This window comes from Eulemur rufifrons, chromosome 19 (genome assembly GCF_041146395.1).
Source record: "Eulemur rufifrons isolate Redbay chromosome 19, OSU_ERuf_1, whole genome shotgun sequence".
In the NCBI taxonomy this organism is placed as follows: Eukaryota; Metazoa; Chordata; class Mammalia; order Primates; family Lemuridae; genus Eulemur; species Eulemur rufifrons.
Genome location: NC_091001.1, coordinates 18597360 through 18622063, shown reverse-complemented (window position 1 = coordinate 18622063; position 24704 = coordinate 18597360). Strand labels below are relative to the sequence as shown.

General features: G+C 35.5%; 1 protein-coding gene across 2 annotated transcripts in view; it reads left to right on the top strand.

Moving 5' to 3' along the window:
• STIM2 (stromal interaction molecule 2) overlaps positions 1-24704 on the top strand; it is a 148290-nt gene that overhangs the window by 68127 nt on the left and 55459 nt on the right. For both annotated transcript variants that reach the window (XM_069494240.1, XM_069494239.1), the window contains exon 2: positions 1446-1576. In XM_069494240.1, the coding sequence (XP_069350341.1) occupies positions 1446-1576 (131 nt within the window). The remainder of the gene's footprint in view (positions 1-1445; positions 1577-24704) is intronic.

The following is a 24704-nucleotide window of genomic DNA, read 5'->3' as shown; positions in this document are numbered from 1 at the left end:
TGAGGTAACACAAGAAAAAGTGATTTGTTCTCAGTTAACTAATGATAATTAATGATAGGACCAGAATGGTATTTCATCAATAGTTAAAAATCTAGTATAACCAAACTTTGACTGACCCCTCTCTTATGCTAACCACATTAAACTTTAAGGCCATACTGTTTCTAGAAATACATGTGGCTCTGATGACATTTTAAAAGAATATCATTTTAGTGACCTAATATAATAGAAGTTTCTGGAATTTTTTAATACATCAGTCAGCCAGATTGGGTGTGAGTGAAGCTTTGGCAGTACTTATCCATTTTGATATTAATATATAGGTTGTTTACTAGTTATGTCAACAGGAGGTAATTTTCATGAGTCTGATTTTGAGCCATAAACATGCTCTCTAACATGTTAGTTGTTGATAAGCTATGAGGATTCACATATTTCATAGGAAGAGGTTTGACCAATAAATGTGTATTGAGGAAAACAAGAACAAGATTTAAAAAAAATCAGGCCGGGCGCGGTGGCTCACGCCTGTAATCCTAGCACTCTGGGAGGCCGAGGTGGGCGGATCGTTTGAGCTCAGGAGTTCGAGACCAGCCTGAGCAAGAGCGAGACCCCACCTCTACTAAAAATAGAAAGAAATTATATGGACAGCTAAAAATATATATAGAAAAAATTAGCCGGGCATGGTGGCGCATGCCTGTAGTCCCAGCTACTCGGGAGGCTGAGACAGGAGGATCGCTTGAGCTCAGGAGTTTGAGGTTGCTGTGAGCTAGGCTGACGCCACGGCACTCACTCTAGCCTGGGCAACAGAGTGAGACTCTGTCTCAAAAAAAAAAAAAAAAAAAAAAAAAATCAGTCTTTTTTTTTTTTTTTGGTGGTTGTTGAACCTAAGAAGTTATGTTTTTTTTAAAAAAGTCATGTAAGTAGACTCTTGATTAACTTAAATAGAAAAATGAAAAAAAGGATCATGTGAATATTCTACATTTCCTTTGCTTTTTTTTGGTGATACTTTCCTAGGACTTATATTTTAGTTAAACTGGACAGTATAAAAATAGCACCTTGTATTCTGTGCTTTTTAGTTTTTTTTAAATGAGGGGAGATCATCTTTTTTGGGGGGGAATGATTAGTAAATACAACAGGTTGGGTAAGAAATGGTTAAAGATGTAGAAGATTTTAGGCAACCCGAAGTTAGTACTAATATGACTCTGGTTGGAAGTTAGTACTAGTATGACTCTGGTTGTAGTTGCCTAGTACTAATTAAGTTGGATTGTTTATTTTTAGTCAGTTGTGTTCATATATTGTACTTGTGATGTGAAGAATGCTAGACATTTTAAAGCCTCTTAGTTTGACTTAGTCTGAAGTTTAATTGTGTTGGTTTTTTTAAAAAAGTTATATTCTCTAACTAAAGCCTGTGTTTTGGTATAGCAAGTTAGTAATTGCCCTTTGTTCTATTTCAGATCCCTGCATGTCACTGAGTCCACCATGCTTTACAGAAGAAGATAGATTTAGTCTGGAAGCTCTTCAAACAATACATAAACAAATGGATGATGACAAAGATGGTGGAATTGAAGTAGATGAAAGTGATGAAGTAGGTGGAAAAACATTTTCCTTTGTATTCTCTTACAACAGAATGACTATGTTTCTAGTTTTAAAATTTCTGTTTATTCCTCATATGGCTCAACTCCTTCATTTTCAGCATGTTTAGTTTTTCTTTTTACATGTTTATTTTAGCCGCTGTATTTACAGAGTGTTTGTGGGTCCATCCCCTGATATGTCTGTACGTGTTACTAGTTTTATAAAAATTTTTAGTCTCACCTTCTTGGATTTCTCAAATATATATACTATTTTGACGGTATCTATTGCTGCTTTACAAACCACCCCAAAATGTAATGGCTTAAAATGACAACAGTTTATTATTTCCCCTGATTCTGTGGGTTGACTGGGCCCAGCTGGGCAGTTTTCCTGTTTCCTTAGGTATGGGCTGAGGTCACTATGGCAGTTGCATTCATCTGGGAGCCTCTGCTGGGGCCGGGGTATCTAACATGGCCTCTTTTTTTTATGGTCTCTCTCTGTTTGACCTCACATCATTTGAGAGTGTAGCTCAAGCTTCATTACAGCGTGGCAGCTGGCTTCCAAGTGGTAGTGTTCCAAGAAGGCAAGTTCCCATGTGCAAGTGCTTATCATGCCTCTGCTTGCCAGGATTCGCTAATATATTGGCCAAAGCAAGTCATTTGGCTAAGCTCAGAGTCTATGTGGGAGAGAATCATATGAGGATATAGATAACCAGGAGCTGTGGTTCATTGCAGGCCACCAATTTAGTAATTTACTGTACCCACTGTCTTTAGTTTTCAAGCATTCTCATCTTCCCCCTGGTCTGGTTTCCCTCTTAGTTTCTCCATCAAAGTTGTTTTCTTTATTTGACTTTAGTCTCATTCTAGTTAAATCCCTTGTCATTTTTCAGACCTCTTCAACCTCTTTGTTGGATTTGTCACTGTTGTAATGCTTTTTTTTAGTTTATATAATACTTAATTACATTGTTTTCTACATTATTATTTAATGTTATATAACAATGGCATTCTCTAATGTCATTGTTGCGCAACAGTAACATTCTTTAAAGCTCAGTTCTTGACCTGCTGCATAAAATGTTTCTTTTAAGAATGAATGCTCATCCATTTTCAAGTTACTCCTGATTCCTCTGTCTCTAAACCAGTCCAGATGCCTGACCTACATGTATTGCCTACTGCCTGGCGTTTTTAGAGGGTTCTTACTTTTACTTTAAACTTAGTTCGTTTAAAACAAAATCTCAGTTCTCTTATTTTAAATCTCTCCCTGTTCAATGACACTTCTGGGTCTACTCCTCCTCAATTCTTATTCCTGTAAAGTTGGAGTTGGCAGACTTTTTCTGTAAAGGGCCAAGTTATAGGTTGAGATGTATCCTTCAAAACCGTTTGTTGAAGTCCCAGCCCTCAGTACATCAGAATGTGATCTAATTGGGAAATGGGGTCATTGCAGATGTAATGTTAGGTTAGTGCAAAAGTAATTGTAGTTTCGGACTATGAATTTTAAATTATTTTAACTAGACTCAAACACATCTTTATTAATCAAAATAGGAACTGTTACAATCAACACATTTTTGCCAATGAGAAACAAGTTTGTTTATTCCTGTAGCATAAAAATCTATGCTTCGGGATTCGACAAACTCTTGGAAAGCATTTTCTGCATCCTGCTGGTTGTGGAAGCATTTTCCCTGTGAAAAGTTGTCGAGATGCTTGAAGAAGTGGTAGTCGGTTGGTGAGAGGTCAAGTGAATATGGTGGATGAGGCAAAACTTTGTAGCCCAATTTGTTCAACTTTGGAAGCATTGGTTGTGTGATGTATGGTTGGGCGTGGTCATAGAGAAGAATTGGGCCGTTTCTGTTGACCAATGCTGGCTGCAGGCATTGCAGTTTTTGGTGCATCTCATCAATTTGCTGAGTATGCTTCTCAGATGGAATGGTTTCACCAGGATTTAGAAAGCTGTAGTGGATCAGATAGGCAGCAGACCACCAAACAGTGACCATGACCTTTTTTTGGTGCAAGTTTGGCTTTGGGAAGTGCTTTGGAGCTTCTCAGCCCAACCACTGAGCTGGTCATCACTGGTGGTCATAGAAAATCCACCTTTCGTTGCACATCACAATCAGATTGAGAAATGGTCCATTGTTGTGTATAAGAAGAGAAGATGACACTTCAAAACGATGATTTTTTTAAATTTTCTGTCAGCTCCTGAAGCACTCGCTTATTGAGCTTTTTCACTTTTCTAGTTTGCTTCAAATGCCGAATGACTGTAGAATGGTCGAGGTTGAGTTCTTCAGCAACTTCTCGTGTAGTTCTAAGAGCATCAGCTTCGATGGTGGCTCTTAATTGGTCGTTGTCTACTTCCGATCGCCGGCCACTGTGCCGCATGCCTCATCTTCAAGGCTCTCGTCCCCTTTGCAAAACCTCTTGAACCACCACTGCACTGTCCATTTCTTAGCAGTTCCTGGGTCAAATGCATTGTTGATGCTGTGAGTTGTCTCTACTGCTTTATGACCCATTTTGAACTCAAATAAGAAAATTGCTCGAATTTGCTTTTTGTCTAACATCATTTCCATAATCTAAAGTAAATGTAAAATAAACAGCAAGTAATAAGTCATTAGCAAAAAAACATAAAACGAGAAATGCACATTAAAATGGTGTATAACATTACCACATTTATTTAAGAATGTATTGCAGTATCAAACAGCAAGTTTCAACAATGCTAAAACTGTAATTACTTTTCCACTAATAGTTTAAATGAGGTCATCCTAGAGCAGGGTAGGCACTTAATCCAATATGACTGGTGTCCTTATAAGAGACTATAATACCATACGAAGACACAGATGCATGGGAGAAGATAACCACGTGACAGTGGAAGCAGAGATTAGAGTTATTCTGCTACATGTCAGGGAATTGCTGGTGACACCAGGAACTAAAAGGAAGGCATGGAACAGATTCTCCCTTAGATCCTTGGACAGAGGATGGTTCTGCTGACACCTTGATTTTGAACTTCTAGCCTCCAGATCTGTAAGAGAATACATTTCTGTTATTTTAAGCCATCCAATTTGTGGTACTTCGTTATGATAGTCCAAGGAAACTAATACAAACCAGGTAGTAAATGTTTTAGGTTTCGTGGGCCCTGTAGTCTCTGTTGTACCTACTCAACTCTGCCACTGTAGTGTGAAGCAGCCATAGACAATACATGAACTAATGGGTGTGACTGTGTTCTAATAAAGCTTTATTTACAAAAACAGGCAGCAGGCTGGATTTGGCCTGCATGCTGTAGTTTGCCAGCCCCTGCTATAAATAAGCTCTTGTGATCTTAAACTTTATTCCTTTCCTTCCTTTCTCCAGTATGTCTTATCTGCTCTAGTTACTTGCTTGTTCTATTTTAATCTAGGTATTTATTATCTTGTGCTTAGATTACTGCCTCTAAGTTTTTCCTTTCTAATCCATCACAATTATCACTTTAAGAGTGTTTTTCTCTAGTGAAGAAACTTACAGTGATTTCTAATTGCTTATTAGATCAGATATTAAATCTCCAGTCTTATATTTAATGTCTCTGAATCAATTAATTTCTGCTTTTTATTGTGGTTAAATCATTTTTGTTAGAGCTCAGTCTCAATGATGCCAAAATCATGGCTTTTAGTTCTACGTAGACCAATTTATTTCATTTATTTCTAGAACCACAGACTATATGATAATCTTATCTTACATTGTTTCAAATTTAAAAAGCTTTTGAAGTATGTAAATGTATTCTGTTGGTCATAAAGAAGAGTGAGATGAAATTGATGGGCTATCAAAGTTTTATCATTATTGGAGAACAACGTAAACTAGTTGTCATTTATTATGGGCCATTTTATTATATTGAGTAGATAATTCTCTCAACATCATTATCATTATTTCTTCTCTCTAGGTACACACACACACAAAATCAAACTATATAACTACCTTTTAGTAATAGTAATCTGAATTATTTGTATGAATTATTCTTTTTAATCCCCCCAGGATTGTCTATGTGGTTAATTTAGGTGTTTAAGAAATTGAGTATTAAATGTGTTAATTCTTTATAAAGGTAAATCATTCTCTAGGCTAAACAGATTTTCTAGGATTATTATTGTACATTTTCTTGATCATTTACAATATGACAGGATTAGCTTTGTGAAACAAATTCCACATCAAGTCTGAGAGTAGACAATGTTTAGTAGATGAGTGCTTTGCGCAGTTTCCTAATTTTCTCCAGCAATTAAGTTGGAGATAACTTTGAACATTAAATCTTTGCTGCTGTGCTGAAAGGACACACTTATAAGTAATTACACTGATGGTGCTAAGTTTTCCTTTGATTTTGATGTTACTTGCAGACTTACATATTAGATAGCATTATTTTAGTTTAGAAAACATATTAATTCTGAAGGATTATTTTGCAGCTGAGTGAAAAGTGGGATTGAGGGAGCACATATGATTAATTTGGAGAGTTTTAGTGTTATATGTTTGGAAAGATTGGTGTGTGTTTTTACTTTTTAAATCTGTAGTAGTTTTAGATAGTTATGTTTTGTAAGTTACACATTAATTTATTGACAATTGGTTTATTTTGGGCCTAGAATAAGGACTAAATTCTTTATTTTAAAAATCTACGTAATAAAAATTACTTTTGTTATTAATTGATATATCAATTAAAATATTATTCTGGGTTATTTTCTGACAACAACCAATTTCCAATTCTCTGACACCAGCTGGGTGTCCAACAATTCAATTTGATTCTGACACTATCTACTTAGAGTTAGCATCAGCTCCCACAAGTTGAAGGACTCAGTCCCACAAGATGCCCCGCTTCCGATGCCAGTCACAAGTCCTGGGCCTCCTGTGCTTCTGACCAGCTGGCTATAAATCCGGAGTTTCCACCTGGAGTCCTGAGTCCCCCTGAGTCCCTCCTCAGGTTTGCTAAAATGGCTCACAGAACTCAGGAAAACATTTTACTTACATTTACTGCTTTATTATAAAATATACAACTTAGGAACATCCAAATGGAAAAGATGCGGAGGGCAAGCCATGAGGGGAGGGGCGCAGAGCTCCCGTGGCCCCTCTGTGTGTGCCACCCTCCCAGTGCCTCGATATTTTCACCAACCTGGAAGCTCTTCTAGTCTTGAACCTTGTTGTTTAAGTGTTTTTAAAGAGCTTCATCTTCCTGAAGGTTGGTGGGTGGCACTGAAAATTATGACCCTTTAATCATTTGGTCTTTCTGGTGACCAGCCATATCCTGAAGCTATTTAGGGCCCCACCCTAAGTCACCTTATTAGCATAAACTCTGGTGTGATGGATAGGGGCTTATTATGAATAACATAAACTCTCCTATTACTCGGGAAATTTCAAGGGGTTTAGGAGCTTTGTACCAGGAACCGAGGACAGGGTGAATTATTAATTATGCAGTCCTTATGTTAGTTTGGTGCTTTCAGTTCAGTATAGGTACATTTTAATTTGTATTTGTTGTTAAAGTGTCTTTTTTTTTTTAAAAAAAGTAAACAAATAATTTTATGGGCCTCTAGTAGCAATCAGTAGGAAATTTCATGAATTTAATGGGAAATCTTAGACAAAATTTTAAAATACTTAATTTCTTGTGATACTTGGTCTGAAATGTTACTTTGGAAAAATCATAAGAGTATTTGGCATTTAAGCTGGTTAAAAACTTGAGTTTTTTTCTCCTTAGTGCTCACTGTTTTATATTTAGGTCATGTGAGAAAGCATTTACTTTTATGGTTTATTCATTTAACATGGAACTAATATTTAAGGGCCTATTAATGTGCCAGATCCTCATATAGGTGTTTGGAATACGTCAGGAACAAAACAGGCAAAATCTGTGCCTTCAGGCTAACATTCTGGTAGGCCTATGAGAAGGTGACTAAAGAAAAAACTAATAAACAGGTTGGGGGATCAGGACAGTTAGATTTTGGGTGGCTGTAATTTTATATAGAGTGGCTAAATTAAGAAGGTTGCATTACTTGGACAAGTAAAAGAATAAATATCTAGTAATTTTCCAGAGCTGTGCTAAAACTGAATTTGAAGGACCTGGAGTGTTTCAGTTTAGGAACAGGGCACAGAGCTTTTGCTCTCTAGGTCATTGTCTTTCTGGACCAAGATGAAAAAGACTAGTTGTCAGTATATGCTGAATCTGTGACCTGTTTAATTTGAGTTGGTGATTATAGTCAAGTTTGCATATTTTGTCAATTTTAATGTTATTTTGGAAAGTGTAGGTATTTGATCAACAGATAATTTAAGAGAAATGAATGGTGGTGTTGCCCTGAGCATAGCAGTAGGAGGCAATGTGGAAATTCACATCGGAGTTATTGCCTATTGTGTGACTAAAAACTTTATTATCATTGTTAGCGTGTATGGACTTTACTTTCTGTTTTTACCTTCCTCTTTTTTTCTTTAAATTTTTTTTGTTCCTTTTCTTATTCTAATTTTTGTTTTTTAAAAACTTCTTCTCTTTCATTCCATCACTTAGAATACATATCAGTTGGTTTGAAGAGTAGTTGGTCTATATCGCTCTCTCTCTAAAATCAACTTTAAGATTAACTTATATGAAAAATCCAGTAGTACCTGATATTTCAGTTTTCCTTACATTAGGTATTCTGCCTACAAAATACCTTTGTCATCATTTGTGCACGTGCATCTTGGAAGTTTAGTTAACAACACAGATCTATCTGTGGAGGGTCATTTATGAAAGGAGAATCACTTATGAAAATAGGCAAAAGTAGATTTAGAAAAAAAATAGAAGGAAATGCATTTTAAAGTAGGATCAGGGAGTTTTGAATTATGTTGGTTATTGTGTCTAAAGGATTTAATGCATGTATTTTTTTACTGGAGTTTTCCAAGTTAAACTTTTAACTTGTGTATTAGTTGTCTATTGCTGTGTAACAAATGACCCCAAAGCTTAGTGGCTTAAAACAACACACATTAATCAGCTCATGGTTTCTTGGGTCAGAAATTTTAGTGTAGCTTAGGTGCATCTTCTGGCTCTTGCTTGAGTCTCTCACAAGGCTGCATTTAAGGTACCAGCTTGGGGTTGCATCATCTCAAGGTGTGATTGGGGGAGGGTCCACTTAAAAGCCTATTCATGTGGTTGTTGGCCTCACAGGTCCTCACTGACTGTTGATCCAAGACATCAATTTCCTGCAGCATCAATTTTCTCTCCATAGGGCATCTCATGACATGACAGTGGGCTTCCCTCAGAGCAAGCAAGAGAGAGCTCTGAGAGAAAGAGAAGGTCTGGCAACAGGGGAGTCACAGTCTTTTTGTGACTAATGTTGGGAGTGATGTCCTATCATTTGTGCTGTATTCTACTTGTTAGAAGTGAGCCATTAGGTCCAGCTGACACTCATGGGGAGACAGTTACACGGGTATGAATACGAGGATGTGAGATCATTGGGAGCTACTTTAGAGGCTGCTTAGGTTTGCTTCTATACAATACTAACTAGAGTTATGTGATGGGAGATTCTCAAGCCACAGAAGTATAAAGTATAAAAGCAGTAAAGTTGTAAAACTTCCTTTAAAAGGCTTCATTTTGAAAGTGACCCACAATTAAACTTTTTGTGTTTATCTTTGTAATAGGATGTGTTTAGAATTTTAAAGCCTGATGTGTCTGATTAAAAGTTATGTATTGAGTACTTTGTAGTCAATGGTGACTTTAATTACGTGCACAAATGCACCCGTGTAATTTGTTTGGCTGAAGGATCATTTGGCATTCTCTTGAAAGGATAAGCAGGGCAAAGGTAAGGTGAAGAGAGTAGGTACTGGAGAATTCTTGCTGTGCATTAAATTATAAGTATTGAGGTGCTTTCCTGTATGCTGAAATTTTCGTAGTTTCATAGTTCATTTAGTTAATATAACTTGATGCCATAAAAATAGAGACTTTAATTCTTTCTGGAAAATAATGGCAATAAGCATATAATTAGAGTAGCAGAAAATGGTAAGTGTTCCATAGAAAAAAGGGTTGCATAGTCAAAATTGGGGAAATGCTGTATTAATTTAGTTTTGTTACTATAGGACTTCTCAGACTTATATTTGTGAATTTGTATACTAAAATACCATTTATTGAGCACTTAACATTTGTTCCATAGTATGAGCACTTCACATGTACTATGGTATGGACTCCTCATAGCAATGCTATGCACTGAGAATATACTATTATTATCTTATTTGCAGATAAGGAAACAAACTTTGGTGGGCTAGGAAATATGCCCGTGGTCACCAACTTGTGATAGAACTGGGGTTTTGAAGCCAGGCTGACTCTAGAACCCATATTCTTGATTTCTAGTCTGTGTTGTTTCTCTATGTTAATGTGTATTATTAATCTTCAACAGGATGGTAAATCTTAACTCTGTTTGACAAGGAACTTTTCCAATACAAGCTATCTTGTGTGTTTGGTAGAGTACAAGTGGTCAGTAGGTTTTTGCCTAATTGAATACTTTTTTCCTGAAAATCAGTGATTGATACCAATACATAGTACTACAGAGATTTTTTTTAGTGACTTTAACCTAACTCGTTAGTACTGACACTAAACTGACGTTAGTGTCTGATCTAGGGCAAAGTCATTATTTAGTAAATGATAAATTATTTTTAAATTTGTTGCTTTTGTTTTGCATTTATTAAATTTTTCAAGGCAGTAAATCTTGGCTATTAGTGTGTAACAAAGTACCTGATAAGCATTTAATAAAAGTTTGTTTAATGAATGACTATTGGTAAATCAGACTTTTGTAGTGGCCTGGGCCTACAAGTGACCATGGAGGGCCTGTGGTGACTGTGGGTTGGGAGCGTTCTGGAGTTCAGCAGCAGCAGCTCCTGAGTACTTGTCAACAACAGAAAAATAATTAAGAACTGAAGAAAGAAAATTTAGTTCAGCAATCTTTTATTGAGCACCTGTTGGCTGCCAGTGTGCTAGGTGCTGGTGTTGCAAAGATAAACAAAGACATTTGATGTACCTATGACCAGTCATTTCGTGGAAAAAACATATATTGTCTTGTCCTGAAGCTGAGAAGTGGTAAAGAATCAGTATTTAAGAGACTAGAGGTGAGAAAAAACATGAGAAAGCAGCACATTGATGCTGGGATAATCCATGGATATCAAAGTGAGACAACAGTGGAAAACACAAGAGCTGGTGGAAGAGTGGATCAGGCCTGGGAGATCTCAGTACCCCAGGTATGTTAGTGCATAACGCAAACAGCATGCAAGTAACAGACCAGCTCTTCTAGTCTGTAGAGCTCCAGTTGAGAGCTTAAAAAAAAAGTTAGTGTCTGGAACTCTATTTTTTCGTATCTGTTATAAAAACATTTTATCTTGCTTAAATGTAAATATTAAGGAGAGCTTAGAAAGTTAACAGATGTTCTGTGATTATGAAAATTATGGATTCTTAGGTATCGAAGTAAATCTTTTGCCAAACAGTTAAGTACAAGTTGAGGAAAAGGTGAAGGATACTTAGATTTGATGCAGATGTGGCAATTCCTGTGGTTCAAATACAGTTCTTCAAATGATGTTGTTGAATTAATTGATTTAAATTAATTGCACTTGTGAAAGCAACAAAAAGGAAAATGACTTTCAAGAGGTCTAAAGTAGCCCTACTAACCCATGTTTAGCCAAACTGTTTTTCTCATGTACTTCTGTCAGTAAAAAGTTTTTGCTTTGCATGGTGGCATGTACCTGTAGTCCCAGCTACTCAGGAGGCTGAGGTGGGAGAATGGCTTGAATCCAGTAGTTTTGAGAGTAACCTGGGCAACGTGGCTTGACCCTGGGAGTTTGAGACAAGCTGGGCAACATAGTGAGATACTGTCTCAAAAAAAAATATTTTTGAATGTGCCCTCCCTGATCCAATATTTAAATAGCTGTATATAAGTAGTGTATATATGTATGTTACATATTATTTATATACACACAAACACAAACTATTGTACTGTTAGTGTTTTTAAAATGTTTATAAAAATATAAATTAAAAAATGAGGTAAAATTAAATGTAAATAGAAATTCTAATATTTTATCCCCTCTCAAGTGGGTTAGATTGTACATTCCTATCGGGTCTGGGCCACCCAATTTGGAGACCACTGCACTAAAGAATTGTAAATCAAGGTCATATTATAAGTCCCATAGACTTCAGTCCATTTTTATAAGAACAGACAGCTGTGAGAATTTTTTAAGAAAGCAAGATCCAGAGACACTGCTAATTTTAGTATTTATTCTTCTCTAATTGCCACTGTCACTATATACTGGTTTCCTGACCATATGGTGCATCAGTTTCCGACCCTCTTATGATGACCACTCTGCTTGTCATGATTGAATTTAGCTCTGATGCCTGTAAGAAATGGTAATGTAAGAATCAGGCAAAGCTCACTCATTTATACTAAGTTAGAAAAAAAGGCAGGGAATGAGTGAGGCAGGAAATTTAGATAGAAGACATGAGAAACTCTATATTTTATTTCCTTTTCCTGTACATTTGCCACTATGACTTTTTATTTTGGCAGCAAATTCTATTAATTTTAAAACTTAATATATATCTGGAGTACAAGTATCTAATTATTGATCTGAAGAGACCCTAGAAGTAATGATTTTGGACACTTTTAAGTAGGAGTCTATGGAAGAAATACTTGTGTGTGAGTGGAAGTCATCTTGTAGGGTATCTTGAAGGCATTTTGATACTCAAAAACTCACCATATGTGTTGAGCACCAAATAATCGTTTGTCATTTTGGTTACCTCTTCTCTGTTCATCTATGCTTAACTGCAGTTTAAATTATTCAAAGTGATATGGAGGCTATATTCATGTTTTAAAAGCAAGGTAGAGGAAAGTTTGGGGGACTCTAATAGTTTGCATTTAGCCTGCAGAATGAGGAAGGACAAAGAAGACTTTTGCAAGCCAATCTTGGGCCTCAAGGGAGAAAAGGGAGTTGGCATAGTGCTGAGAAACTGCTCTAAGGAATAAATCAGTTTATGCTCTGTGGATAAGCAGTATTAACTTCATGTGAAAACTTATTAGAAATGCAAATTCTTGAGCTCCACCTCAGCCCTACTGAATCAGCAGCTTGGGGGTGGGGCCCGACAATCTGTTTTAACAAGTCTTCTTGGTGATTCTGATATCCGGTGAAGTTTGAAAACCACTGGGTTAAATCTTCAGGACACTGATGGTGGTAGCTGGAAGCTCTTTGTCTTGACCTCTTCTGATTACACAGTATAGTACAGGTCTTATTTTCTAATGATTGGATCCATGAAAAAATGGTTCATGACTTACTGTTTGTACCTTAATTAATTTTACAGTTCTTACATTATACTTTTATAACAGTTTTTATAACATTAGGCACAGTATTTATGTTTGGCTATTGTGATGCTCTTGCAAAAGACATTGTTTTCTGTCCCTGTACTTTGTGATTTTACTTTCGCCAAGTTCTACCTTAAAAGTTTCTCTGTTATGTCCTCTAGGAAGTCATGGATATGCAATTATTATAAAAGAGAGTTGTTTGTGTTTTTCTGGGGGGGAGGATCCTTTGCTTCTGTTAAATTAAGATGCACCTAGATAGTTAAGAACCATCGTGGCCGGGCGCGGTGGCTCACGCCTGTAATCCTAGCACTCTGGGAGGCCGAGGCGGGTGGATCGCTCAAGGTCAGGAGTTCGAGACCAGCCTGAGCAAGAACGAGACCCCGTCTCTACTAAAAATAGAAAGAAATTATATGGACAACTAAAAATATATATAGAAAAATTAGCCGGGCATAGTGGCGCATGCCTGTAGTCCCAGCTACTCGGGAGGCTGAGGCAGGAGGATCGCTTAAGCCGAGGAGTCTGAGGTTGCTGTGAGCTAGGCTGATGCCACGGCACTCACTCTAGCCTGGGCAACAAAGTGAGACTCTGTCCCAAAAAAAAAAAAAAAAAAAGACCCATCGTGTAAGTTATTGAGACAGATCTTAAGAAAATAATCTCATTATTTTCTAGTTATCCTCAGAATATTTTTTAAATTATAAAATTTCTACCCTGCTTCAGCATTTATTTAGTTGAGTACCCAGGCTCTTTGTGTCTGGCCTTGACAATTGTAGTACTTGTTTACTGGACTTCCTCCTCAATCTCTTGCTTTTCCAGTTCATTTACCAACTGCTATTGAATTATCCTTTTTGTTTATAACATTTGATAAGAACTGATTCTCCTAGAGTGTTTTTAGTCGTATATTTGCTTGTCCTTCAAAGCAACCACCATAGAAACTGGAAAACTTTCTCTTATCCTACCATTTCTTACCATCCAGACTATCTCATCTTTATTTCCAAATTCTGATTTATTATAGTGGTTCCCTCTTTTTGAGGCAGCTTTATTCATAGGCTATTTGAGAAGCACCACTGATAGTGTATAATTCAGTTATATATGGATTAATGAGGTTTTTGTGGTGAACTAAACCACCATAATGTAGTTTCTTTAGAAAGACGTGCTTCAGATGATAGATACACACTGTTAAATGCAACCTAGTTATAAATTACGGATGAATGCCCTATAGTAGGAGATCTGTCTGTGAAGAGCCAAAAACTTCTGAAATTATTTTATGGCATCCTGGAGCATTGAAACATTCAACCCAAACCCCTGCTTCAGCTAGTGAATGTTTTAGCCCCTTTCCCAGATTTTTCCAGCTTTCCTTAATCAGACCACATGGTAATTATATATTTTCATTAAAAAATCATTTCTCATTCCTGTTTCATTAATTTTTAATTTACCTCAACAAGAATGTCATGTCGAACGTTGTTACAGACTGGAAGGGGGCAGAGGAGTAGGAGTGTGAATCGGGACTGTGTGTGTGCTTCTCTGTCAGTTCTCGCCTGAGGGTACTGCCAGTCCCGCTCTCTCCTCCCCCTCCCTCCCTGAGCGTTTGCAGGAGCACAGAATGGCATTGCATGGATGTAATATATATATATATACACATATATGTATATATATGTGTATATATATATTTTTTGAGAGTTTAGCACACTTTCACGTATTGTCTTCTAAGAGATGTTTGAGTTCATGTGAGTACAGAACCTGTTTATTCCCATTTCACAAATGAATGAAATAGAATTTTGCCTCTACTGTAACATTAACACTGTTAGCCTTACATTATTGTTATTATAGATAGGGTGACCATATAATTTATCATCCAAACTGGGATATTTTTGAGAGTGAAAGAGAGTGCTATTAATAATTACACCAGAACAACAGGTGTAAACAAGGACTGTCCCAGGCAAATGGGCCGCATAATTACCCTAACCATATGGCTTATCACAGTCTGCTTTCTATTGTACTTACCTTTATCTTTGTCTTGCTCCCTCACTAAGTTGTTATTAAATTGATCTAAGTTTTGTGCCAAGATTTGTGTTATTAGTAAAGTGTGGTTGTATGTCAGTTTAGTTCATCATGCGGAATCTTTTCATATTGCACAGGTTGTTTTGTATTAACATGACAGAAACACTCAGGAATTTTTCTATTCCTTTTTCCTTCTTATAGTTAAGAGATCACTTTTTGTCTTTTTATTCTCTAAAATAATATAGCTTAAAATATTTTTTATATTAAAATACTCATTGACCCTTTCATTGATTTTCTTACAATTTATTTTTTTAGTAGTATATTTCTTGGCTTTCCCACATTTGCTCTCTTTTTAAAACAAATTTTCCCCAGCTTTATTGAGGTATAATGGAAAAATAAAAATTGTATATATTTTAGATGTACAACGTGATGATTTGATATGTATACATTGTGAAATGATTATTACAACCCAGTCCTATCACCTTACATGTCAAAGGGTATAAATTTTCAGTTATAAGTTCTGGGGATTAATGTACAGCTGGTGGCTGTAGTTAATAATACTGTATTATATATTTGAAATTTGCAAAGAGAGTAGCTCTTAAGTATTTTTACCACAAAAAAAATGATAACCAAATTTTTATAACTGAAGAATTTTATTAAAAGTCTAAATTTTCCTGTGGACCCATCCAGTGTTCGGCCTGCTGGAATTTCTTCAAGGACTAAGTGCTGCAGTCACTGACCGCATAGTTTCGGAAGACTGTTTTTGCTCTAGAAAGCTGTTTGGGTGGTGATGAGGTCAAGTGCTATGCTATATCAGGGAGGTGTAAGGTAAAATTGTTTTTATCCTTAGATAACCTCACCTAATCTCTGTGATTATAATGTCATGGTTTGTAAAGTCTTTGTGCTGTCTCACTGCTATCTTTAGCAGTACTTTGCTTGAGAGGAGCAAGACAAGTAGTATCCCTGTTTTATAGATGAGTAGACAGAGACTTAGAGAGATCAAGTTACTTAGGTCTCATAACATGTGTAAGGAGAACTGGGATTAGTGCCCACCTATCCGTACTTCTGTTCACTCTCCATGACATGTTTAGACATAGTTCCAGGTTGTTATTGTTTATTTTAAAATCATATTCGGTTTTGAGTCCTGGGAGATAAAAGAGCCTCTCTGCATACATTCTTGAACTGTGTTTCTGTTAATGTTGGATGTGCTGGTAATGTTGGAAACTTCTGGGTGTTGATGACTGCTCACTGGGACCTCATACCCTACTTTTTCCCTGTATTTTGTTTTGAATCTTACTGTACTGACTTACGTCTTGAGTGTTACCTCGAGCTTCACTGGAGAATTCTCGTTACCTCTTATTAGACATTCTATTCTGGCCTTTCTGGGTATGACCTGGCTTGATAGTGCTTGTGACTTAGTGTGGGTACTACTAAGTATTGATGACTTGCTTTATACCACCCCACTGGTATAGTCTTTATTGGGTCTGCAGGGCTGAAGCTGATAAAGACAACCTTTTTAAAAATGAAAGACTATTTTACCTTGATTCTGAAAATATGTCAAACAATTGTTAATAAATATTTGAGAGCCTTTTTCTTTAATCATTAATCCTTGCTGAGGCATTTCAATCATGATTTCTCTGAGTCTCTTCTTGTTTCATTTTGCTTCTCAAATTATAGCCATCTTTTAAGATTAATTTTAAAATTTAGTTCAAATAGAATCTCTTCCATATAAAGCCTCCCCCCCTTCCTTTTTTTTTTTTTAATTTTCTTCTATCATTTTCTTCTAAGCCAAAGTAATTTCTTGAGTTGTACTGTTTTCCCTTGTGGTATTTGTTGGTTTATAGTTTAGCTTGACCGTTGTTTCTGTTTTATTAACATTTCCTTTATCCAGTCCACTCTTTGGACAGTCCCACATTAGCTACACAGCATATGTGTGGTGATCAAAGGAAATGAAACCCTTTCTGTAGGCTGTAAGTAGGAGGCCTAAGAAACCAACATTCCCTTAAATGTAGATACAGGATTTTCATGTTCAAAGAAGTGGAGTGTAATTACTACTCTGAATCTTATTGATGGAAATATTTTAAACTCCTCTTCTATTCTTTTCCCCCCTGAAAAACCAACAAATAATAAAAAAGACATTTGAAAACTATACATGTGGCAAATTAATGGGATCTCCCAATGGTAGACTTTCTTAAAGATCCTGAGAAATTAGCAGTTTTTTCTCACTTTCAGAAGTCATATAACCACTAGGGGCTCACCATCTGCATTTGTGTCCATAAACTCCATATTTTCTCCTATTACTCTGGATTCACTGTGTGCTCCTTTCAAAGTGAAATTTCTTCACCAGTGTACTTGATCTCATCTCCTCTCCCTATTCTAGGGCGATGCTTTTGCAATTTTCTTCTCTTCGACAACTATATTTTCCATTTTCTACTGGAACTTTCCCATCCGTCTCAAACTTGCCATTATTTTTCTTACTTTATAAACACAACAAAGTAAAAACGTCTCTTGACTCTACATCTTCCTTTGATTATTGTCCCAGTTCTTCTTTGATTACAGAAATCTCCCTCAGAAGGAGTTGTGTACTATTTCTCTCCTCTTGTACTTTCTTGAACCCACTTAAGCTTTTGCCTTTATTACTCCACCAAAATTGTTCTTATGCTCACCAGCGACGTCCCTGTTGCTATGCAGTGGTCAGTTCTCAGTCTTCGTATCACTTGTTAGCATCAAGATATAGTTGAATATGTTTTCTTTTTAAAACACTTGTTTTCACTTGGCTGCCAGGAAATCATTCTGCCCTTACTTTACTTCCACTATATTGGTTACTACTTTTCAGTTTCTTTGTTGATTTCTTCATCTTCTTGAGTTACAAATCTTAGTCTATACACCTCTTTGCTGATTCATACTCACCATCTTGGTTATCTCACCTAATTTCAAGGTTTTTTAAATATACTCTATCCATTGGAGTGCTGAGCTCTGGATTCGTATATCCAATGGCATCAACATCTCCACTTGGATATCTTAATAGTCATCTTAAATTTAAGTGTTCAAAATTGAGTCGCAATTTTCTGCCTGACTCGAATTTCTTTTCTGTTGTCTTCATTTCTTACAATGGAGTTACTATTTAAACAGTTGCATCATATGATCCTTGAGTGGGCCAAAAAATTTGGCATCATCCTTGATGTTTTGTGATCTCATCTGCCATTGTTGATCATTGTGGAGAATCATTAATTTATTAGAAGTTGAAAAATGCCAATATTTTAATTCTGTAGTTCTTTTTTATTTATTGTAGTACTTCTTTAAAGAGAAATTTCAGCGTATTATTTGGTTTCCTATTGGTATAGGAAAGTCAGGATAAATACTTCTTTCCCTTTATTTACAGATTTTCAAAATATTATTATTAGGTGGTTTCCAAGATTACTCTAAAGCGAACAAAAGAGAGGTGTATGTGTGTGTGTAGTGTAATGAACTTATGGCTTTACATGAACTTCGGGCTATTATTATTATCTTTATTGTTGTTTAAATAACTCCATTTTTTGGCCATGGAAGCTTATGTAGGCTTGCACCTGGATCCTTTGGACCCATCATCAGTAGTCCTTGATAGATTTCTTGCTTTGTGCTGTGACAAGATGTTCTGTGTTCAGCTTGTACATTTCTGGCCCCAATCCAGGTGCTAGCAGTGCTGTGTTAGCCATTCTTTCTATGTTTTCCCAGTGGACAGGACTAGGAAATATTTTTTTTGTTACTCCAGAAAACAGAACTGCTTTTTTTCAGCTGTTCTAGCAAAAGTACAGGGCAGGATTCATATTGGCTCTAATTGTTCTCACATGGTCAGGTGCCTACCTCCAATCATTCACTGTGGCCAAAGGAATTGGGATATTTTTATTGGCCAGGCTTCCTCAATTCAAACATAATGATGCCTCCACAGAGGGGAGCAACTGGGAGACTTTTTTGCTTTTTATAAAGCAAAAATTATGAAACTTATGTAGGTTTATGTATGATTTTTATGAAGAAAAAGAATGTTAACGGGAGAAAATCACAAGCAGCAACATTGTTTAATGAACAGGCAATGGGGTAGGTCATCAGGAGGATGAGAAGAAGGGCCAAGGAGGAGACGCAATAGTTAGAGACGTTAAACTGTGAGTACCTGTGTAAAGTTAACGAGTATACACAAGTTCAACAATAAAGCCCCTAAAGCAAGGTGGAGGTATCCCACAGTGGGATACATGGAAACAGACCTAAAACTGTAATGTTAAGAAGTAATGTTCATAATGATGACCTTGAATTATCAGTAAAAAGTTAACACATTTAAAAATAATTCATTTGATAAAGCAATTTATTTTAGAAAGTTTAACACTAAAACTGTTTAAAATTAGCATGTTTTGGTGCTAAGAAAGGCAGATTTTGGTAGTCCAGAAATGCCTTAATTTTCTGATATTGTTGGATAAATTAGATATGACTATACTTATTTTACAGGTTTTTAAGAAAATTGGAAATTGTAATTGATATCATTACAGTGAACATGACTAGTCTTGGGGATTATTGGGTAACAGAGGGCTAGTGACTATTTGGAAATTGAATCTTTGATTAATGGAAAATACTTGTTAGCTTTTTTGAGAAGTAAAAGTGAGGAAAACTACAGAATGATGAATACCTAGTGGTGATAGTAGTTAAGCTACAGCCTAGTGAATTGGCACAGTATATATAATATGTTTATTTGGTTTCTTTGTAGAACATTATTTTCTTTATACCTTAATCTTCCAGTATCACTTTTTGCTGATTTAGGATGGAATTGCTTTTCTTTTTGTTTAGATATTCTCTTATTATTCTTTATCAATTCTATTATACAGTAAATCTTGACAAATCAATTTAGATACATTATCGATAGTCTAGATTTTGTCATTCAGATTTATAGTCAGAGTTATTCTCTGAATGCTACATGCCACAAAGCTTTCTCAGAATTATCAATTTCTGTGTTCATTTAAAATATTTCTAAGGATAGCAGTTTCAGAATTTACTTTGGTAACATCTGCTTTATTGTCTAAATTATGGACCTCTATTTTATCTCACAGTTCTCTATATATTTTAAAGTAGTTAAGTAGTAAAGCCCTTATTGGTGACTAAATATTTATAAGAAATAGGATCTATGTTAAAGTGATGAGTACTAAGATAATTTAAAGTTTTTTTCCAGTGAGAACTATGTGTGATTTATTATAATATTTATATACAATGAAATAAAGCTATTTGATGATTATGAAGTTGGTATCCAGTTTCTCTTTCCACTAATTAGTGTGCCCAAGGAATAGTTCTGACACGGTTTTGGGTCTGTTTCCATGTGTCTCACTCTGGGATACCTCCGTCTTGCTTTAGGGGCTTTCTTGCTGAACTTGTGTATATGCATGTTAACTTACACAGGCACTCACAGTTTAAGGTCTCTAACTGCTGTGTCTCCTCCTTGGCCCTTCTTCTCTTCCTGCTGATGACCTACCCTGTTCTCTGTTCATTAAACAATGTTGCTGCTTGCGATTTTCTCCCATGACATTCTTTTTCTTCATAAAATCATATATAAACCTGTATATAAGTTTTCATAATTTTTGCTTTATAAAATTGTATTAATCCAATTGAATATTTAAGCTGTTTTAATGAAGAATATTTCTAAGTGATTGTCCCTTATAAATACCTCATAACTTTTTTCCTTTTTTTTAAAGCTCATGTAACCTTTCTGAAAATACACCATAACTTTCAAGTACTTAAAGTACTCACTGAGCAGTGAATGTAAGCATAACACACACTACTATTTTCAGTGATAAATACTAGAAGTAACTAGTAAGACCTCATTATAATACATAATCTTGTCTCTCATATATTTCTGCTGCTAGTACTCTAAAACGTACCTAGAACTATAGTATCAAAAAGAACTCATGACAGCTACTTCTTATTTAACCATTCAGCTAAATGTAGTCTTTACATTTCTATGACATGAAACAGTTTTCAGTTAATTCTGTCAAAAGTAAAATCTTCTTATGAAATTTATTACTGGAACAAGGATTACTCAGGTTGGATTTTATTGTTTAATATTTCTTGTGCTATTTGGAACATACAAATAATATTTCCCATTTGCTTTTTCTGTCATTAAGATTTTATATTCCTTCATAGCATGTTAATAAAAATATATAGCATCAAAAAAAAAAAGTAAAATCTTCTTAAATATATACTTCATGTCTTATTGGTATTCTCATGTCTACAAAAGCCACATAACTATAGTACAATTTACAAAGTTCCCTTCTATGTACAAATTTTGATCTGTCTTCAACTATGAATTCAGATTTGGAAGAAGCTTGCTATGGTTTGAATGTGTCTCCCAAAATTTATGTGTTGGAAAATTAATCCCCAATGCAAGAATGTTGGGAGATGGGGGCTTAATGGGAAGTATTTAGTCTTGAGGGGATTAATGTTGCAGTAAAGAGGCCTTGTGGGAAGGGGCTGTCTCTTTTTTTGCCCTTCTGCTGTGTGAGGATGCAGTATGAAGGCACAGACTGGTTGCTGGTGCCTTGATCTTCGACTTACCAGCCTCCAGAACTGTGAGAAAAATAAACTTCTGTTCTTTATAAATTATCCAGTCTCAAATATTCTGTTATAGCAGCACAAAATGGACTAAGACAAAGCTGTTCTTTACATAAAATGCCTTCTCTGATATTATGCTAAGACTGGGAGGACTTAACTTAGCTCTGTGTTGTTTTTAGGAATTATCAAGCAGTGCCTTGGTGGATCTAGTAACACCTGTCTGCATTAGGGTCGAAGTTGAGAGAGAGTATGAAAGCATCCATTAGAAGCTCTGATTGGTTTGTTAATTTTGTTTTTTAATGTATTAGGTATTTAATACCCAGAGCCCCTAATCAACATGAAAAAAATTCCAAAGTGATCATACTCAATTGATATAATTTCATTAAATATCAGATAGCTATTAATATATTGTTAGCTTCTCTTTTTTTTATTAAGGGTAAACAGATATAGCTTAATTTTAACTTTACCCTGGTGGTGTCATGATTTTTCTAATGATTCTCTTAGTGGTAGGCAGTTTGGGTAGTTACAAAATTTTCATTATTGCTAATATTGCAATGAAACCTTTTTATATAGTTATGTAAGTGCTGCTGTACAGTAAATTCTGAAAAGTGGAAATTCTGGTTTGAAGTCAATGAACATTTAATGTTTTATTTGATATTAATAAAATTGCCCTTCTCCCCAAAATGTTAAACTTTTCACAGATGTATGAATGTGTCATTTCCCATACACTCCAGTTCTATCTCTTCAACTCAGAGAAACTGCCTGGCACTGGTGGGTTCCCTCTTCCTGTACCTTTTCCTTGACATTCTTTCCAGGAACTAATTTAGGGCAGTCATAGGAGACACATGTTTGTTTCTGGTCTTTCAACTCCTTTGTTGCCTGATGTTTAGTGGCATGAAAATGGTTGTTTATATATTTTGTCTGGTTTTTTAGTTTTTTTTTTTTTTTTATGGGGAGGATGGTAAATCTGGTCCCTATAACCTCATCTTTGCTGGAAATGCAAGTTCTAACATTAAGTTTTAGCAAATGAAACACAGAAGGAGATTACTTATTAACTCTTGGATGCTTACCTCTACTTAAAGTAAATATTCACATAGTAATGTTAATTCCAAATGATTCACCTTATGAATTTCTTATGTTATGCTGATTGGATTTGTTAATTTATGTCTTATACAAATTCATGAATAGCAGAAAGATGCTCAAGTAGGTATTTGAGTAATCAGAGTTTTGGAATCTGAGGCTAAAACCTAATGTTAGATTTTGACTGGATCCTAAGGCGGATGCGAGACCTTGGTGTATCTCTAGTTGCCACAGTATCTACTTCTTTTAACATTAATAATAGTAACAGTTTTTCACCATAAATTTGTAGGGCAATTTTTTTTTTAATCTTTATAACTTTGTGAAGTAGTTTTTACCTTTTATTTTCCAGTTGGGAACATGGAAGAGAAGTCATTTTCCTAGGTGTTTGGACTCTAATTTTGATATTATTTTTAATGACAGTAGAGTACCTTCATTTTGATTATTAGTGGAAAGTGATGGAATCACAGGTAATTTTGTTAGAGATTTTGGGATTATAATCAACAATAATCTTGAAGCATAATCATGATACAGGTCATGTAGGCCATATATTGGTTCTTACAAAACGAATGACACAGGCAGACTCCAACCCATAAAAACATTGTGTTTCATAAGTATCTTTGGAAATCAGTTATTCGAATCTGTCATCTTTCATCTGTCTATCTGTTGACCGGTCAGTCAATTGAATCAGTGTTATATATTATGGTTGAGTTCTCTGGCTAGCTCATAGCTTAAATGATGTTGACAGTAATTACGAAGGCTGTTGGACCCTGAGCTCGCCTGAGAATTGAATTTGAAGGAGGTCATTTTAGTTGATTTATCATAAGTAAACTGGGGATTGGTTGATGGGTGTTTGGATGTAGGTAGTTTAGGGATTAAGGGCTGATTTGGTGTTACAGCAACAGTTACAGTGGTAGGAGTTGGGGCAAAAGTATCAAGTCTTGCTTGTGTTAAAGTATAGAAACTGTCCAAATCAGCTTGAACGCTTCATCAACACAGAGTTTAAATGCTTGAATTTAGGATCTGAAGAATTTTTTTTCAGATGTTAAATAATTTACCTTTTTTTTGTTGTTATTTTTGTGAAAATGTATTCCTGTTTGCCTGTGCTCTCTAGTGTTTTGTGTCAGTGTCATCATCCATCTTAGATGGTAAGATCAGGGTTATTACGACAAGGAATATCTTAGGAGTAGCAACTCCTGTCTCTATACCAATTACAGCTTCTTGGGTTGTCAGTCTCAGTCAAGATTTTGTATTGTTGTTCTTTGTAGATTTAATTCTTAGATCAGTGATTATCAGCTGGTGTTTTGTAGTTCCTCAAACTATCTTTACTAATGTCAGGAAATGATAGAGTATGCAACTCAAGGTAAAAATTTAACTCATTATTTTGAAAAAGAAAATTAAAATAGCTGACATTATTGAGTGTCTGCTGTATACCAAGCACCGTTTTTTATACTTCATATGAAAAATCACTTAGTTGTCATAACTCTTTGAGGTTACCATTGAAATATATTTATCTTGAAGCCACAAAACTCTACTTTTGTATTCTTTGTGTTCATGTGGTGCGGGGAATTGGCCATTGTTTTTAATATGTATCACATAAATGAAACAGTTGCCATTTGTTCCAACTGATTGGACCATTTCCAAGACAAACTTCTTCCCTGTTTTGTCCATTGTCATGATTTTCAGTCTAGCATTTTTCTCCAGTTCTTGGACTTTTTTCAAGATAGAGGCAGTTTCTCAGCATCTCAGTGGCGCAGTGATTTTTCCAGGTTATCTCTACTGGATTTTGAAGGTGTCAGTCAAGAAGAGTAGGAGGGATGACAGGAGAGGCTGGGGCAATCAGCAGGCCCCCTTATATATAACTTAAAAAAGAGGTTTTTAGCCAAGATAATTTTAGTGCTTTCTCTCTATATATATATTTAAAGTAAGATTTATAGAGCATATACTTTACTTTTAAAAACTAATTCTAAACACCATAATCAAATATCCTTTAATTATAAATAATAGCTTGAAAGCCAGGAGAACATAAAAATATGATACAGTAATTATATTTATTATGTTTTGAAACATTCCTGTCACTGTTTAGTAAAAATGTATACAATAATATTGAAGTAGTATATTATGCTGTTGAGTATAACTGAATGACTTGGTTTGGACTCTCAGCTTTGTTGTTTGTCGTTTTTTCAACCTTAGGAAAATTATTTAACCTCTTTGGGCCTTGGTTTCT